A 19,793-nucleotide genomic window follows, 5' to 3' on the forward strand; every position below is an offset into this window, starting at 1 on the left:
CACCCTCCTCGGCACTTGACAAACACACACAGATAAATCCTTTGCACTTTTTGTCGACACGCCCGGGAAGGCAACTTTGGGCCAACTTGGGATGATGCCACTCAGCCAACTCGAGGGCCAAGAGTTTAGGCAAAAGGGCCAGGACCTGCCTCGCAGGAGGAACTTCTTCAAGGGCTTTTGTTCGCTGCTCGTTAAGCACTTTCCCCTAGTTGGGGTTAAACTAAATAAAGAATTCTACGCTACAATGCCCTTAAATGATGGGAATAAATTATTGATTTCTTGTCGATTGTATCAAACGATTTCTGACCCAAGAAGAATGAAAACGGTGGAACAAAAATGGATAGAAAATGTTTGTAGCAAATGACTTACCTTAAATCAAATCTTTACAAATTTACAATAATTTTTAAAGACCATTTTTGTATTAACTTTATAAATTCCAGGCAAAACGGTTTTGGTTACTTTTTAGTTATTTAAGTACAAACTTAAAAAATGTACATGTAGTATTATAACTAAGTTTCTTGATACAGCTTTTTCTTAAACTCTTAACTTTTTAATAAAAGTACGATTCAATAGAATTATTCCAACCACCCTTTTAAGTACACAGAAAGAAATATTCAAGTACATTGTTCTTAAACTGAGATCATTCGTTCTTAAAACCCGTCTACGTACATTTTGTTATCAATGTTCTCATATTAGAACGAGGTAGTGAGAAGAGAAAAGTTGAATTGAGTTTATTTATACACTACTGACTGGACTAATAATTTATTTATTAAAAATGAAATGAAAACATTTTCATCTTCAAAAATGTTCTTTTCTTTTCAACTCAGTTGAGAACGTCAGACAATTCTTTGTTTAAAAGTGTAAGTCAGCAAAAAACTAAATCTTTTTTTAAACTTGTTTTATAAAATGACAATTTCTCATAAACCACATCTTTTGCTTTTGTATATTTTATTTATATACTCCCTCATCCACTGTACTCTCCTCATCTGAACCCTTTTCCTCGGGGCCCTTGGTTGCTTCGTTAGTATCCCAGTAGGGCCCTAATCAGTGTGTCAACAGTGAAATTGACATAAGTAAGCAGACGGCAACTAAATCAGTTTCTTCCCCCAATTCCCTTCGGAATTTTGCAGGACACGGCTCACTGACGATTATCCGACGCACAAACAGCCGCAACTTCTCCCAAATCGACGGCCAGTTGGCATCGCCCTCGACCACCGCCTCCAGCAGCACAGTTCCGGGAATTAACTTCGCCCAGACGCCGCTCAGTGACCCACTTGCGGAGCGCCTGTGCTTTCGTTCCGGGAGCAACGGATCCGCATCCACATCCACGCCCGCCGGCGACAGCCGATCCAGCAATCAGGCCACCAGCTCAGGGCCATCCGCCAACGCCGCCGCCAAAATGCAGCCATCGTCGCCGAATGCCACCAACTATCTGGCCGACAACATTCAGGTCTCGTCGGCCAATCTATCGCAAACGGAAATGGTCCCGGGTCGCGATTCGACGGACTATACCACCATGCACTCGATAAACGTCGGCGCCGGCAACAACTCGTTCCTGCGGGGGGACACCGATATTCCGCAGGAGTCGGGACACTCCTTCGAAACGCCCTCGAATATATCGTTCGCCGCCGGGCAATGGGATACGGAAAGTTTGCCGCCAGTCGACACGCCAGATGCCCTTAACAAAGCGGCCGGGAGGTAAGTTCCCCTAAAAAATCCAACTCATTTACTCGCTTTGAGATGTTATTCTTGTTACCTGTGTGGTATTTGTGCCAAAGAGAGTGTTTCCAACCGGAAAATGTACTATGCAATCTTGATCAGATCGGAGTAGCTAATCGGAATCCGGAATTTTGGCTATCTTCTAGCTTTGCCGAGCTTTAAAATCTGTTTTAACGAACGATTATCTATAGGAAAGTTAAGGATTAATAATAAAATAGTATACGTTTTTAATGATAGATCCGGGAATCGGCACTTTTCCAGTAATTCCTGTCTGTTCCGCGTCGCAGTTGAATAAGCATTCGTTGTCGTAGGTTTTGGAAACCATCAGGTGGTTCAATGATATATTTTTATGTCAATAAATTAAAATTTACAAAGGTATTATAAATTACTTTAAAGTGATGGGCTTACAACGGGACTTACAGTGCCTAGATTAGATTATATTCCTAAATTCCGGGTATTAGCACGTCCCCTACTTATGTATTATGTAATGTATTTCCCATTGCATTTAAGTTCGCATTCGTTGTAGATTTCATTGTCCGTCTGACCGTATGCCGTGAAACTATAAACTATATTAGCTGCAATACTGGGATTAAGCATGCAGATTCTCGAGATTCCTGCGCAGCGCAAGATTCGTCAGGGTGCCATGCCCACTCTAACGCCAACAAACCGCAAAAAAAAAAAAAAATGTAAACTGAAATGTATTGTCCCGATCAATACCTATCGATTGACCCGAAAAAAAAGTTTTCCACGCCCACTTTAACGCCCACAAGCCGTCCAAAAACTTCAAAAAATCGTAAATATGAACGCGGATATCTCGGAATCTATCAAAGATAGAGAATTGGGATTTCAGATTTAGATTCCGTAGCCTTGTACGCAGCGCAATTTTGCTACGCGAATATGCCACGCCCACTCCAACGCCCACAAACCGCCCAAACCTGTGGCGCCTACAATTTTTATCCTAGATAAACAATTTTAACTGAAATGTATTGGTCTCGTCAAAGCCTATCGATTGAACAATTTTCATGCGCATAACGCTTAAATCAGTCTATCGCCCACATAACCATATATTGAGATAGCGGGTAGGTGGCGCATTTTAATCTCGCTTTGCTGCTTGCATATCTCCATTTTCTTTTGGTCCCTTTAGCTGAGTAACGGGTATCTGATAGTCGAGGTACTCGACTATAGCGTTCTTCCTTGTTTCTTTTAGAACTCGCCACTTTGGAAGTATGATTTTAGTATTTCCAAACTATCTTCGAGAGTGAAGTTAACCATTTCGAAACCCCCAAAAATGTTAATAAATATAATATGCAGTTCAAAATGTAACCGCTAAATAGGCCACCCTGTACTGAAAGCGTTAGGTCTTAATTGTAATATATGCAAATGCCTAATGAAGTTATCTCCGGCAGAGAATATAAATATTTTGCTGATATAATTCAAAACGATTCCATATGGAACTGAACATTCTTGTTCCTAGCACGTCCCCACCTACGCTACGGAATTGTCTTTCATTTTCGCTGTGAGGTTGAGGCATACGTTGGGTAAACATTTTGAAGTGAACAGACATCGACACTTATCTATAAATGAACCCAAAATTCGTGTTTTTCTCAACGATACATCGAAAGTTAAACGTTAAGGTAGCAGAAGTTCGAGTCTTTTCCTTCGAATGTTGAACTCGAATTCGATTTGCACACATCTTAATATTTAGTCGAGTTAAAGGTGTTTATCTTAAAAAAACATTTGATTAAAAGTCGTTTTTCTATAACGGCTTATATTGACCAAGATTTTTACCAACTCCGATTTCTCAAATGTGAAAATCAAAACATGCCTTGCAATGAATTACAATTTCGTTGTCCTTGTAATACATTTTTAAGATCTTAATATTCCTGCTACTAGCAATATCCGTTTTTGACGCAGGTATTTTCTTCCGCTTTTCCTAAACAATTCAGTTGACAACGGTTGAGGTAGGCTTTAAAATTCGATCCACGGACACTGACAGTAATGAGAGGGCACGAACAAGGATTTTCCAATTCTTAGGCCGCTGACAGGACCGCAACTGCGAGCATGCAAAAAGGCATCAAAGCGAGGCAACGCATGGTATAAGTTCTAGACTGATCAGACAAGACTGAAGCTATCACAATCGACCGACACTCATTTCAATTGCAATATATTTAAAGCGATAAATTTAAATTTCTAATTCGTAAACGTCTTAAATGGTATGTTGTGTTTTTTAATACTAGGTGTTTTATACCATTAAAATGGTATACAAAATCATAAGGGAAGTGCTCAAAATAATTCATATGCGTCATAAAGTATTTAAACAAACTTGTTAAGTTTTGAGTGCATTGCCTCAATCGAGGGTGTCAAAGGACTTCCGGAACTGCAGGAATGTGCATATGAAGACGGACTTCGCTAACTCTAATTTTGGTTGTAAGAGACAGTTAAATTCTGCGAATCTAATTCTTTACAACTTAAAACTGTGTTGCTGAAATGTAGTGAATTGAGTAATTGTATTTCGACTATTAATTTTTTTTTCATATATTGATTCTATTTTTACTTCCGAGAGTTAGCAAACTCCTATCTTAACCAAATTTAAGCGTGCACTGGAATTTGTCATCGGGTCCGCAGTTCGGATGTAAGCACTTGCAGCCCGGAGGCATCATCACTGACACGGCCACAGGAGCAATCAGACAGACGGCGATCAAAATTGTCCAATTCATGGTATAAGTTTTGAACTAGTCAGATGGGACTGGAGCTTTAAAAATGCACCAGGAAATAATTTCTATTTAAAGCAGGGGTCGGCAGCGGCCTATCTAGTGAGCATAGGAAAGTGTTCTGCCCATCCTCTGCTCGCTCACGTATAACGTAGATGTTCGTATGACTTCGGCATGGGTCTTCGGGTCCTTTTTTTCTCAGCTTCGGCGCACTTTTTTGCTGCTGCGGCAGAGAATTTCAGTGCAAAACAGAGAAACGTCAGGCGTCAGAGCGCTGCACGCCAACTTCGTGTTTTTTACACTCACACTAATGCAAGGCAAACTTGTGATGGTATGTGTGTGCCGACCACTGATTTAAAGCGATAAATCATAATTTTATTACTTGAGCAAGGCAATGCATGGTTTAAGTATTAGACTGACCATGAAGAATTGGAGTTTTCAAATCCTTACGGCACCAAGCATATAGAAAAGAATATATATATTTATTTATATCCCAGCGCTACAGTGCACACTTATAATTATCGCGCTAGTCACATTGAGTTGATATTTTTAAATTATTATTACTTTTAAATTATTGACATATAAAACCAACATAATTTTACACTGAAACAAAATCTTTAAAAATTTGCACGTTAGGTAGATTTTGGCTAAAACAAATAGCTCTTGAACAAGTCTAGATAGGCTTTGCTAGTATTCCTGATTAAGAATATTTCCAAAACCCATAACTCTAGAAGTTTGTGGATTAAATTTGCGACTCTAATTCTTTATAACTCAAAACAAGGAAGAACGCTATAGTCGCGTACCTCGACTATCAAATACCCGTTACTTAGCTCAAAGGACCAAAGGAAAATGGAGATATGCAAGCAGCAAAGCGATATTGTAATCGCGATCTCAATATATGGGTATGTGGGCGGCAGACAATATGGCCGTTAGAGTGGGCGTGCCAAACAATACATTTTAGTTAAAATTTGTATTTTGTTTTGGCGGCTTGTGGGCTGCGCACGCCTAATCCTAGTATTGCAGCTTTTAAAGATTCTGACATCACAGCGTTCATACGGACAGACGGACATACGGACAGACGGACAGACGGACATACGGACAGACGGACATACGGACAGACGGACATACGGACATACGGACAGACGGACAGACGGACAGACGGACATACGGACATACGGACAGACGGACAGACGGACATGGCTAGATCGACTCGGCTAGTGATCAAGAATATATATACTTTATGGGGTCGGAAACGCTTCCTTCTTCCTGTTACATACTTTTCAACGAACCTAGTATATCGTTTTACTCTACGAGTAACTGATACAACTATGTTGCAGAAGTGTAGTGAATTGAGTAATTGTATTCCGACTACTAATTTTTTTCATTTCATATATAGATTCTATTTTTACTTTAAATTCTGCGAATCTAATTCTTTACATCTCAAAACAATGTTGCTGAAATGTAGAGAATTGAGTAATTTTATTTCGACTATTAATTTTTTTTATTAACATATTTACATACATATATATATACATATATATATACATATGTATATAGTTTCTATTGTTACTTTCGAGAGCTAGCAAGGTTCTCTCTTAACCATTTTAACTGGCTTAGTTAAAGCTGCACAGTTTAGGCTGCATTCGGAGAGGTAGGTAATGTTATCCGATCCGCAGACCGGGTGAGTTATGAGAAAACACTTGCAGGGCTTAGGTATTATGGCCACTGACATGGCCAAAGGAGCCATCAGACAGACGGCGATCAAAATTGTCCAATTCATGGTATAAATTTTGAACTAGTCAGATGGGACTGGAGCTTTATATATGCACCAGGAAATATTTTCTATTTAAAGCGATAAATCATAATTTTATTACTTGAGCAAGGCAATGCATGGATTTAGTATTAGACTGACCATGAAAAATTGGAGTTTTCAAATCTGTACGGCACCAAGCATGTAGGGAGGTATTGACACATTAGATCAGTATAATTTTACACTGTAAGAAAATCTTCAAACATTTGAACGGTAGTGAATCGCTGCGGAAACAAATTGCTTCCGGACAGGCTAGTACTCCGGATCAAGAATATATGTCCGTTGAAAGATCGGAAACGCTTTCTACTTACTTTATCATACTTTCCAAAGTAAAGGGTATAAGAACTTGGCAATGCAAGCATATCTGTTACTTAAAGCTATATACCTTTTACTTAGCATGAAACTGCTCAAATACTGTACTAAAATGTGTTTAAAATTCCACAGAATACGCAGTCTGCTCCGTCGCATGGACCATGAGACCGTTGCCTACGAGGATATGCAGCGCAATCTACATTATGCGGCTCGTGTACTCGAAGCCGTCTTCATTGACGAATCAAGGTAGGTGAAGGTAGAAGTGATCTTCTACCATAAAACAGCCCCAAAAAATCGAAAATTTTGCAAGCTTCTTGGCGAGCTAACCTAACCAAGAGGATAGCGAGTCGAGACGAACCGGTCCTTGGACAACTCTGCTTCAGCTTGGGCTTCCTTGGGGCTCCCATCGAATTGGTTTAGGCTTTGTAACCCATTTTAGGAGTAGGAACCATCCGACTAACGCTGCGTAGTTTCAAAATTTCGGATTTGCACCCAAGGCAAGCTTCCATTTACCCATCATATCATCTAACTTCGCTATTTAAAGAGATAACGACCTTTAAAGCCTAATTGAGGACCCCTATACCAACCGAATGAATACATATATCTGAATATTTTTCTTTTTATATCCGTTCTGTTACTGTTACTCTGTGTGTGTGTCTGTGTTATTGAGCAGAAGCCCCACAACAGGTAAAACAAAGTTGGGGCAGATTGCGTCCTCATCCGTTGAGAGCGAAGAGTAAGTGTTCCCATCGAGTCAAACTTGTCGCTTTGGTTTTGTCGTTAACTCTGTTGATTTTTAACTCTAACATCTCGTCTATAATAAAACCATACCCGAACTCGCGCCCACATCAAAACCGAAACCCACAGTAACCACTATTATTCACCTTTCTCACAACTTTCTTCTTCCAACTTCTTTCTAACTCTGTTACCGACTATTTCTAACCTCATACTTTGTAGTGCTCTCTTCAGTTCATGTATTTCGAGAATCGAAATCTATTTCTTGGCCTTGCTCTAACAGTAAAAAAGAAACTAGTCCATCGCCATTATCAATCGTATCTATTCTGTCTTCTATCTCTCATTAAACATCATATCATATAACGTTTGCAGAGATCGAGTATTTCTTAGTCCTAGCCTAGCCTTACGTAACGTATAACTGTGTACTGTATTCTTCGGCTCTTGAGAATTACTAAGTTAAGGTTAAGACCCCAAAACACCGTCCCCTAACGATTCGCAGCACCGTATTTTATTGAAGAACTTTAACTCACCTGTCTGCCATCAATTCTCAGTGTCTTACTTTTGTGCTCGTCATTTCTCTCGGTGTATCTGCATTATTTCTACTCAGTTCACCAGATGGAACTCTCTGTGTGCTCCCTCTGAATCTAACCCGTATTCCTATTCTTCTGCTATAACTTCGCCTCTGAAAAGCTATTCGCTATATAACTTCAATTCCTAGTGATGTGCAGAAAGCGATAAGTATTTTTGAAGAGCTGCATTTTAAGGATGGTTGTGCAAAGCCGTTTGATAGGGTTTTCTTTTTATGTCTAAAAATATATTTTTGTATCTTAGTCAAGAGGTAAATGGGGAAAACTAATTATCCTACTTATTTCGGATATCATTTTTTGTTTTATTTTGAAAATATTTAAAATGTATTCCGGTAAGCTTTGCACTTCGCAGCCCGATTTTGGTTCGCTTTCCAGCCGCAGAAGGGAACTCTCCACCAAACGAGCCCAATGCATCAGTGCATTTTTATTATTTACCACACTTTCAATTAAATCCCCCACCGAACCACTCCCGAATGTCATCTGCATATGTATGGACTGTGTATGGAATCCATTGTGTTCAGGTGCCAGGCCACATGAATTATTAAAGTTTTCCTACCTACCGAACCCACTCATGACACGATTCTTCGATTTACATAGCCAAGTGTGGTTGGATTGAAAGTGGCTTTCCCTATTTGCCCCACTTATTTTATTCCTTGTTTGGCCAAAAACTCACAAAGTTTCAGAGTTAACCTTGCTTGCCATTAAGGCTAGCTTTGTATGTTGTTGTGAAATTGATGCATTTTAAAACTTTGGCCGAAAGGGACAAATTGAATTCCTTGAGCTGTGAAACATTTTACTTTCATGGTTGAATCAAATTGGGGAAAAGAGTTACAAACTGTATTATAATTTTAACTATTTTTATTTAAAATATGTATGTTTAGTTTTTTTTCACTTATGTACTATGTGAAAAGCAAGTTCAGCATTCTTTTTGGGCGAATTTTAAGATGAAAAGCTAATTTACAGAAACTTTGTTGCTGGTGAGGCCCTCTTCGTGGGAAAAGTCCGATCCCTTACCCCTACTAAACCCTAAAGCTTTACCACAATCTCTCAACTGATGTTCTATTTATATATTCTTTCTTTCTATTGCCAAAACTATTTATCTAAAATAAAAAACATGAAAATTAAAAAAAAACTTACACAAACAAACCGAATGCAATGCAACATGAAATCAACGTGGTGTCTCGTAATCTAACAATTGCCCATTGCACCGGTTCGCTGTTACTCACTGCCAACTGCTGGTCGCCGAAAAAACACTTGACCGCCTGCCTTGGACTCGAAAATGGCGCCCAAACCCGCAGAGAGGGCTGCAACGGCAACTGCAAGAACCTGAGCTGCAGTCGCCATAGCCACGGACGAGATGACCGGCAGCAGCAGGTGGACAACAACAACTCGAACAGCAGCTGCAGCCTGCAGGAGGTGGCTCCGGGGGGAGCAGGAGGTGGTGGGGCCACGCCGGCGGGTGACAACCAGGACAGCATAGCGGGTCGCACCAAGGGCGTCTCCCTGGCGCCGCAGACCCACAGCGGGCCCACTGGGCCCCCATCCTCGCCAGAAACCAGCTCCGCCACCCCACCTGCACCCAAACTCCAGCCCGCCCTCGAGACCGTAAGGGAATCGGTGATGGAGGAGGGTCCTTCGAAGGACCCTGGCGACCAGGCAGCACCACCGACCACGGAGCCGAGTGCCAAGGCGGCGGCGGAGGGTTCAGGGGCCAGCGGCGGCAGCAGTGGCAGCTGCAGTAACCCAGCGACCGTGCACCGGCAACGGCGCCTCAGGACACCCACCTGGGCCAGGTCCATGTCGACGAACAAAACGTACTTGAAATTTCATTTCTAAGCTAACCGATTATCCGTTACGCCTCTTCAGTTCGTTCGATTTGCCTTCTTTTTCGTTTGACGTTTGCGTTAACTACCAACAACAACAGCAACACGCTCCAGAATGAACTACTCTCTATCTAACAACTCTGTAAAACTCTGTCTATCTATCTCTCCTCCTTCCAACTCCAATCTATCTGTCTGCCGACCTCTGTCTGCGATTTCCACTGCTGTAATCTTCTGTCTAGCCTCTGTCCCCTACCCCAATCTTTTGCTCGCTTCTGTTGTAAATAACTATTTTATCCTAGAAAAATAAGAAGAAAATAAGAAGAACACTTGTTTCGTTTCCCACCCGCGCTCTGCGTGATTGTAAATGTTCCTTGCTGCGACTTTTGTAAAAAAAACATTTTACAATTTACAAAAAAAAACTGCGTTGGATCACAGATTAATGTAATTGTGTTCGCAAACGTAGTTTGTTTTTTACAGACGCAGAAACTGGAGGTTTTGAATTTGTCTTTAAAATTAAATTTCATTTAAGTATTACTATATCTTAAAAAAATATTAAAATAAACAAATTTGTTGCCGTTTTTATTTTTATTTGCAAGTCGGACTTACAATGTTTGTAATTATATGGTAAATTCCGAAACAAACTTAAAAAATTTAAGCTAAACCATAACTTCCAGTTTCTGTACACCTGTCGCAAATTAAAACTCTTATTTTTGTCGACCAGTGTAATTTTGTACATACATAGTCTGTATACCACACATGAAACCATGGCATGTTACTTGTCCTTTGTTCGTTTACTAATAAATCTAGCTTGCGCATGTGTTTTGTCATTTCAAACTTTAAGTGTGGCGCCCAAGGCTCTAAGTTATCGCCTTATCGATTAATGGTTGTCCAACACTGGCCAGCTGATCGTGACCAGGTGGCCACTCCTCGCAATGGTAAGACCGTCCTCTACTAAATAGCTCGGTATTTTTCGCGATCTGTGGCTGGGGTCACACTATTGCCGCCAAAAAAAAACATTTTACTTCCCTCACAATTTAAACATTTTTAGAGGCGTAAACTAATAGTTTATTGCAATCGGGGGCATATTTTGGGGTTCGGTTAATCGGGAAAACGTGACGCGCGTTCGAAATGAGCAGTGATAAAGTGAAGAACGGCAACGAGGCCGAGGAGTCGGAGGAATCATGTGGCGTGAGTAGCGAATGATAAATGGATGTGCGAGATGGGAATTAATGGATCTTTTTTGGGCCCTGCGTCGGCAGGATGAGTCGGCCAGTTATACGACCAACAGCACCACCTCGCGGAGCAAGTCGCCGTCGTCCAGCACGAGGAGCAAGCGCCGCGGACGCCGGAGCACCAAGTCGAAGCCAAAGAGCCGTGCGGCCTACAAATACGAGTAAGGAAAAGCAATTAACTATCGAGCTGGCATCTGATTCTGAGCTGATTCCCCTTTCCACCACGCCCCGCCCCCAAAGCACCCACGTGAAGGAGAACCATGGAGCCAACATCTTCGGCGTGGCCTTCAACACCCTGCTCGGCAAGGAGGAGCCCCAGGTCTTCGCCACCGCGGGCAGCAACCGCGTCACGGTCTACGAGTGCCCCCGGCAGGGCGGGATGCAGCTGCTCCACTGCTACGCAGATCCGGATGTGAGTTCCCTGGATACTGAACCATTTTCAAGACCTTACGTATCAGTTGGTTGGAGTTAGGGACTTTTAATACTCACGAAGTGATCTTAAGTACTAGAAAACCTGCTTAGAGAAATAAGAAATCCTTGCAATTTAAATGGCATTTGATTGTCTACGAGTGACCCCGGCAAGCCGGAAGACAGCTTCTCCACTGCTAAGCAGATCCGGATGAGAGTTTCCTAGATACAGCCTCGTTTCCTAAACCTTAATTCTCAGTGTTTTATAGTTGGAAACTTCCCCACATTCTGTTCTCAAAACCTAAAAACTCTTTAGAAATTAAATCCAATTTGCTGGTTATAAGTCCAAGTTAGAATCTCCGCGTCAGGGTGGGTTATCCGCTAAACTCAAGTAATAGACTTTTTGATATAAGCATCCACTTGACCGAATCTCCCTTTTCTTAGCTTTAACCCTATCTTGAAGCAGTCCAGACTTCGGAGTAATCGCTAAAAGTATAAACATTTTAAGTTTAATGTAGTCAGATGAAGCATATTACCAACATCGATAATATTTAACGACGACTTATGTAAAGTTCTAAATTCTGAAAAGAGGGTATTAAAATCCAATACTAGTAAAATTTGCGTCTTTTAAGAAAATCGATAATATTCCATCGTTATATTACAATGTTTGTATTGTATTTTATTGTAGATTAGGTATAGCATTTTAAGCATTTAATCTTAGATCGCCTGAAAGCGTAGGTCAAGAAAATGTGTCAAGAACGCAGAAAATATTGAAAACTTTTAAATTGCTCCCCAGCCCGATGAGGTATTTTACACCTGCGCCTGGTCTTACGACTTGAAGACCTCTGCCCCACTCTTAGCCGCTGCCGGATACCGCGGTGTCATTCGGGTTATCGACGTCGAGCAAAACGAGGCGGTGGGCAACTACATTGGACATGGACAGGCCATCAACGAGCTGAAGTTCCACCCGCACAAGCTGCAGCTCCTACTTTCGGGCAGCAAGGATCATGCGATAAGGTTGTGGAACATCCAGAGTCACGTGTGCATTGCCATCCTGGGCGGAGTGGAAGGACATCGCGACGAGGTGCTATCCATAGACTTCAATATGCGCGGAGATCGCATCGTGTCCAGCGGCATGGATCACTCGCTGAAACTGTGGTGTCTGAATACGCCCGAATTTCATCACAAGATCGAACTATCAAATACTTTCAGCCAGGAGAAATCCACGCTGCCTTTTCCCACAGTGACCAAACACTTCCCCGACTTTTCAACGCGGGATATACACAGGAACTATGTGGACTGTGTGCAGTGGTTTGGCAACTTTGTGCTCTCCAAGTCCTGCGAGAATGCCATCGTGTGCTGGAAGCCGGGACAGCTTCACCAGAGCTTCGAGCAGGTGAAGCCGAGCGACTCTTCCTGCACCATCATTGCGGAATTCGAGTACGACGAATGTGAGATCTGGTTCGTGCGGTTCGGTTTCAATCCCTGGCAGAAGGTGATTGCCCTGGGCAATCAGCAGGGCAAGGTGTATGTGTGGGAGCTGGATCCCAGTGATCCGGAGGGCGCCCACATGACCACCCTGCACAACCCACGCAGCGTGGCCACCGTGCGACAGATCGCCTTCTCCCGGGACGCCAGCGTCCTGGTTTACGTCTGCGACGACGCCACCGTGTGGCGCTGGAATCGCAGACAGGCGGCTGCCATCTGATGGCACATCAAAGCGCAACCACACACCAAATCTCACGTGGCCAAATCTTATTACATTTCCCTAAATTAGTTCCTAGTTGGTTAACATAAGGTTAGAACTGTCAGTATGCCTCAAACAATTCCTAATAAATCCAATGAATGGTTGTCGAGCCAATTATAATTATGTAAATGAGTTTAATTAACTTTAAATGTGTAAGAATGAATAGTTGTTAAACCGATTTGAGTTCTGTTTGCTTACTGTTTCCTTTATTTATTCAAAGTAAAGCAAATGAGCTGATTTAATTCCAAGTATGCTACCCTAAAGATGTATTACCTACTTGAATATAATCCGAACTGCTGCTCTTTAAGCTGTGTAAACGTCTTCAAGTTCGCCGAGTGTCCCCAGTTGGCAATTCTAATTGTGGAACAAAGCAAAGCTTCGCATAACAAATGGCTTTCAATTGCTACGCCATTTATATGCATTGCTGCACTGGCAGGGAGCTCCAATCTGCTGCTGTTGCCCGGGAATGTGGGGGATAAGCGCGACGAAATTGAAACTGCCAACGGGAGTGCGGAATCGGGATGAGCGAGTGAGTAACCAAGCGGCGGACAGCAATCCCAGGCAGCCATAACAGCTCCCAGCAGACTGATTAAGCGGGCAAAGTCCCACAATGATTTGCCATACCCTCGCCCGGTTTTTATTGAACGCTTTCGTCTGATGAAAGTGCGGTCATTTCTATCATGGCTTTTTGGGTGTAGGTAATGGAAATTTATGAAAATAGCTTGTTCTATTATGATGGGAACTTTGATGGGGTTCCATTTGGAGCCCGCTATTCTGGACTATTCCTGCAACATAAACATGAAGAGGAATTTATGAAAAAGGTCTCGCTGTATTTTCCTTTTAGTGCGCAAATAGTTTGCCTTTGCTTATAGGTTTTTTCTACAACCTTTGCTAGTCATTGGGGTTAAAAACGATGATAATAAAGACAGCTTTTTGTGGGTAAAAAATTTATAGAAATTTAAGCCACGTAGATGAGAAAATATATTTTTAGGAATAACTTAAATAAAGACAGCATTTTAATCGGTATAAGAAGGGATAGATATTTAAGCAACGTAGATGACAATTAAATTTTTCTTTAAGGAAACTAAATTGTATCCTAATATTTTTTATCACTATGGGTGGTTTACATAATAGGGTATCTCAAAGTTGTCAGGTTCTCGAGCATATATCTTTGCTCACATCGTTCTCGGTTGATTGGGTTTGCATCTTCTTTGTCCGCCGTTCGTTGACCGCACTCCTTTCATCCCCGAACACCCGGTTCCACTCCATTTGGTGGCTGTGATTAATTAGCTGGAGATGGCTCGGATCGACTTGCCGTTGGCATTAAGTTGTCGAATTGCGATTCCCAGAACTCGTCGAGGGCTTAGCCTTGACACGCAGAGTCAAGCCAATCCGGAGCCATTGTTCTAGTTCTCCTTTTTTCGAGGGAGTACCGGGTGGGGCCATAAATTAAATCGAAAACCGAAGCCAGCGGGGACTTTCCATTGTTCGGAGGAGTCGCGCTCCTCCGCCTGCATTATGTTTGTCATTTGTACTTGTTTGTCTGTCCAGATGCAACTCGGCACGCTCCTCGGCCACCAGCTCCACGCACGTCCTCAGCTACGCCCGTCGCCACAGTCACATCCACGAGGGCGACTACGGCGACAACTCCAATAAACGACGCATCATCCGCCTGCGGTTTGTCCTCCCAGCATCTCCTCCACATCACGCTGACTGTTCTGTTTCGATGTTGTCGCTCGCACTGGGAAAATAGCACTTCCCAAATGCCTCTAGTATTTTAAATTTATTAAACATTTATAGTAACTACATATAAAATTCGACACTATAAATATTTAAGGGTGATGCACTATTATTACGAAATTTGCTTATATAGTGTGTATTTTAAAAATAGAATATATAGCAACAAAGGCATAAAGCTTATAGCGTATGAATATAATATTTAAATGCTTTAGAAAAATCTAAAATAACTTGTAAAAAAATGTAGTACATTATAGGTCAAGATTTTATGAATAACTAAATTTCTAAGATTATTTTAGCAGAGAGATAAAACAATATTCTCAAAAATGTTTAATCGATTGGGTTGAGTTTTGAATCCATAGAAGACCACCTTCTTTGGAATGGCCACTAAATATCATAACATAACCTACAAATTTCACAACAAAATTTGTATCAATCAATTTAGAGAATACCATTTTTTGAAATGTTTTCGAAATATTTAAAAACCAAAAAAATTTTTATTTAAACTAGAACTACGAGTGTACAAAAAATATATAAATTAGCACCATCTGCGGGTTTCTAGTTATTCGAAATTTTAAAAATATTTGATACTTGAAACTCCGCGATTAACCATTAGAAATCCGATCGTATTCCTACTTTCTCCGGGTGCATTTCTGTGATTGCCTCTGCTGTCTTTCTGTGTGTTCACTCGCAAAATACGCAATTACCCGCACTCTGCACTCCGTCACCACGAACCCACTCAGATGATGATTTGCGTCTCGCACTTGTCGGTCCAAAATTAATCAAGCCAAGCGCCGCTGGTGGGGAAAGTAAGGATGTGCGTCCTCCAAGAGGCCGTCACTTTAATTCGGTTTACATGTGCCGTCGACACCGAAATTAGTTTAGCGCGTCAGTTTTGGCAAAGCTCACAAGTCAGCCGTTTGGTTAGGAACGGTCTGCGGGGAACTGTCCTACTAAAAGCCCCCAAATCAGTTCGAGAAAATCCCTGGCTTTGGTTTTAAGCTCTTAAAAGGGGGGCGTTGCGACAGCCCTCTTTCGATTTATGAAGACAAATCGTCAAAAGGAAGCCGCGCGTACTAAGGATTTCCCTAAAAGCCCACAAATTACTTCGATCTGAAGACCTGCTAAAATAAAGGAAATAAGAAAAACTCTGGGTAATTTACTTTCATTATAATAAGGTTGGACATTCTTAGGAATAATATAATACTGAACATTTAATTCAAACTTATAAGGTTGAATAACAAGTTCTAAATAATTACATAAAATTATTTATTTATTGACTTAAGATGATAGTAAAGTTTACAAAACTAATACTAACACAGGAGGGCAGTGTTAGCTATAAGGCCTTCGACTACGTATTTGTTTACTTAATTTAAACATATAAAATTAATAATCTACATACAGTTACGGATTTCATAAAAATCCAAGGTATTACATTTTAAAATATATGCTTAACACTCTCATTTAATTTAAAGATTTTACAAGTTTTGGTTTTGTAATATTTTCCCGAAAGGTATAGCTAAGCCAGTTCCAAAAAATAAAACAGTCGTTGTGTTGTACTTATAGTTTTGCGATTTTCAAGTTTCCTATTCCATTTGCATAAATGCTTACACTGAAGACCCATAAAAGTACCCATAATACCCAAAGTATCTTATCATTGACGCCGTCGCTGACGCAATTTTGCTTTGTTTAATTATGATAAATACAAATAATAATAAAACTTCAAAAAGCTGAAACGAGGAACTGCAGGAATCACAAACTCTGTAAAATTTGAGGTAGATATAAAACTGCTCATGGGTATGCGCGCATGTGAATGTCGTAATCAACGGCGCAGATATCTATTGTTGAAAAATTCACAAATTAAATGCCATTTTGCGGCTCCATTCATGCCGATAAGGTGGAAATAAATTTAATGTGTTTTCGTTTTCGGTCCCCGCACATCGCGCTGATCGAACAGAATAGTGAAAAATATGTGAAAAAGTTGCGAACTCTGAAAATAAATGCGAATTATTCAATAAATCACAATTAAAGGGAAAATTCGCAAATATGCCGCAGAGGAGGCGTCAGCGGCGGGAGGGCGTGGCAAGCAAGTAATTGGAACTGTATCATTAATAGTCATTAACTCTGATTGGACGGGTGGCGGATTGTCAGGTCTCGTTAAGTGATGTATGTGCGTTATAATTAATGGGTTAGCAGCAGTTTTCATACCTGCAGCAGAGACCAATTAAAATTGCGGATAATATTCAAATGAGTCAGTCGCAAACCCCCATCGACCGCATGGAAATTGGGTCACCAGTCCTCTAAACCCATCCCCCGCGTTCCAAGTTGAAGGTTACTCCGTAGTAGGTACATATATAAACAGTGGCTAAACGTCGTCGACTCTCATCAATCATCTTCCGGCGAGTACAATGGGAGTGACCCAAAAAAAGCAAATAACCCCGGGACGCAGCACAATCGACCCCACCTTGAGGAGCCCAGCTGATATTACCATTACCCAATGCGAAAATCAATAACAAATGATGTTAACTGCCAATTTCTGCCACATCGGCAGCCCGAAGTGCTGGGGAATGGGCGAGGAGTTGGGAAATGTATCCAAAATAGTCGCATCAAATGAAAGGACCTTCGGCCCGGTCTGTTGTCCTGCTATTACGTCCTGTCCTGTCTTCCGCCTTTCTGGTAATACAAAGCGAATACGCACTTTAATCGCACAAAGCCGTGGGCGTACTTTGATAAGCGAGGGTTGTTAGTGATGTTTCTGGGATTAAGTTGGTAAAGAAGTTAATAAGGGTTTTAAAACTTTGGAAATACAACATTCATTGGTATTCCAAGGCTACTCTCAAATCGAATCAAATCATTTAAACAAAATTATCAAGGACCATATTTTTTATGGACTGTACATGTTCTATAGAAAGCTATAGCCAACTTAGACAACTACGTTCAAATTAATTTATTTATGATCTTTTAAAGTAATAGCCTTCTAACGAATGTCTTAAATCCTTTTAAATTTATAATTGAAATAACATGTAAATTATAATTTACTTATTCTTTCATTCAAATTTTTTTTTTTTTTATGAAACTATTTTATTAAGTTTAATAAATATCGGATGAACTTTATGAATATTGACCTCGGACTAGCATTGGTTTTTTAATTCAAAAGAAGAATTTAAAGCCAACCTTTAGTAATATAAACTCTTCAAGCCACCCTCGCAGTATTTTTCCAATGTTTTTCCCTAAATATTGGATATATAAACATAAAACAAATATTATTTATTTTATCGTTTCACCATAAGTACTATTTATAAGGATTGTCCTCGCATTAGCATACGCCTTTTTACTTCAAAAGCAGAGTTTCAAGCCAACCTTCTTTAGCAACAAACTCTTCAAGCAACCCTCGCAATATTGTTCCCAGGGAAAACCCTAAAAATTGGATGTATAAACATAAAATAAATTATATTTATTTTATCGTTTCACCATAATTACTATTTATGAAGATTGTTCTAGGATTAGCATCAGCTTTTTTACTTCAAAAGCAGAGTTTCAAGCCAACCCTCTTTAGCAACATAAACTCTTCAGGCAGCCCTCGCAGTATTCTTCCCAGGTTTTTTCCTTGGCTTTTGTGCTATGTTATACAAACGTCCTTGTGCAATCTCCACCCCATTCCATAACTGTTGGAAAGTGGGTGGGGAAGAGGGTAATGGGACATGTGAGCCGATTTCGTTGGTGAGTTTTCAAAAAGCCGCCAACACAAAATCATTGGCACAAAACAAAGCTCTCAATTTGCCAGCAATTTCCCGTGTGCCGTCAACGGCGATGACAGCCAGAAATGCCGCACAAAAACGTCATGGGAGCAACGACAAACCGCTCGAGGCACAAGTACAGGAAATTGCACGCATAACTATTAAGTAGCATGCTTCCCTGGAAAATGGGGGGATGTGGGTGGGTGGGGAAAGCCGGGTCTCAGGCAAACGCATTATCATTGGTCCTTTACGGCGCAATAGTGGCATCATTTTTACCCCAGTTCCTGTCATCAAATGACCCCTAAAATCAACCAACGCCCCGAAACCATTAAAGAACAGTCTCCAGAAACTTTCAGGTTTTAGGTTTACGCAACAGAGTTTTTAGTTGTACCCAGGATAGTTTAATAGCCTTGCAAAGTACCCTTAAAAATTAAGTTTAACATAATATTCAAGAAGTTGAGAAACATTCACGTTTCTTAAAGCAGTGAACTTATTTTCAATTGAAACACCTAAGGGTGTTTTTAAAGCTTAGGAACTTGAAAATAGCTCTTGTAATAGTCTTCTCAACCCAAAAGTGTTTAAGTATTTTCACTATTTCACAAAATAATTGAGATGCATTTGTTAAGTTACACTTTCGCCAACAATGCTTGTAAAAAATCCCTGCAATTAATTATACAAGCATTTTCGGAGCACTTCGCGCTGCACTTATTCGACTACAGCTGCAACCTGTTGCAGACTTTAAGCCATGTTACCAAGATTAAAGCTCGCGTGCTGGCCAACTGCATATCACTGGGAAAACTGAGGGGAATGCTTATGGAGAAATCATGCAAATGTGCCAATAACTGATGCAATTTATTTTAGCAAACGCGCAGCACGCAATTTGCCGCACGCTCGAGAAATGAAAATTGAATCAAAAGAAAAGAAGAGCGAGCACGAATGGTAAATGCAATTGGTAAGCGAACTGGGAAAGTGGTGGCGAAATGGACCTGGTTTTATGGCGGCCTACTGCCAAACCGCCCTGAACCCTTCCCCATAATAATCCCACAGAAAAAAGGAAGGGGTCGCGGCAAGTCATTAAACAAAAGGCAACGCCAAGGAGCCAAAAGGAAGTTACTTTCAGTCACAGATACTTTGGCTGCTTGCTACGAATTCTGGTTAAATGAATTCGTGACGTTGTCGTGTTTATCAGGCTCCGGTTATTCCCTTTGCTTCTGCTGGTTATTACAGCCAAAGCT

The 19,793-nt window shown here is 40.9% G+C and overlaps 2 protein-coding genes and 1 long non-coding RNA gene across 11 annotated transcripts in view; 2 read left to right on the forward strand and 1 right to left on the reverse strand.

Moving 5' to 3' along the window:
- Window positions 1–19,793, forward strand: part of LOC119548732 (calcium/calmodulin-dependent 3',5'-cyclic nucleotide phosphodiesterase 1) — a 114,601-nt gene that overhangs the window by 84,748 nt on the left and 10,060 nt on the right. For 4 of the 9 annotated variants that reach the window (XM_037856244.1, XM_037856238.1, XM_037856239.1 and 1 more), the window contains 3 exons: window positions 1,131–1,698; window positions 6,685–6,798; window positions 9,173–9,688. In XM_037856244.1, coding sequence (XP_037712172.1) covers window positions 1,400–1,698; window positions 6,685–6,798; window positions 9,173–9,688 — 929 coding nt within the window. In that variant the 5' untranslated portion in view covers window positions 1,131–1,399. Of the gene's footprint in view, window positions 1–1,130; window positions 1,699–6,684; window positions 6,799–7,225; window positions 7,289–9,172; window positions 9,689–19,793 lie in introns of all 9 variants that reach the window. The other 5 variants (XM_037856242.1, XM_037856240.1, XM_037856243.1 and 2 more) reach the window with 3 other exon arrangements.
- Window positions 1,570–2,016, reverse strand: LOC119548740. The gene is made up of 3 exons (XR_005219323.1): window positions 1,943–2,016; window positions 1,757–1,884; window positions 1,570–1,708 (listed from the first exon to the last, which is right to left on the reverse strand). It is a non-coding gene; the product is annotated as an uncharacterized LOC119548740 (long non-coding RNA).
- LOC119548736 (polycomb protein esc) lies at window positions 9,716–13,213 on the forward strand. Its single transcript, XM_037856251.1, has 4 exons — window positions 9,716–10,885; window positions 10,957–11,090; window positions 11,170–11,341; window positions 12,134–13,213. Exons 1-4 carry the CDS (start codon window positions 10,826–10,828, stop codon window positions 13,043–13,045), a joined length of 1,278 nt encoding a protein of 425 aa, XP_037712179.1. The 5' UTR covers window positions 9,716–10,825; the 3' UTR covers window positions 13,046–13,213.

Source organism: Drosophila subpulchrella, chromosome 2L, assembly GCF_014743375.2.
Source record: "Drosophila subpulchrella strain 33 F10 #4 breed RU33 chromosome 2L, RU_Dsub_v1.1 Primary Assembly, whole genome shotgun sequence".
NCBI lineage: Eukaryota > Metazoa > Arthropoda > Insecta > Diptera > Drosophilidae > Drosophila > Drosophila subpulchrella.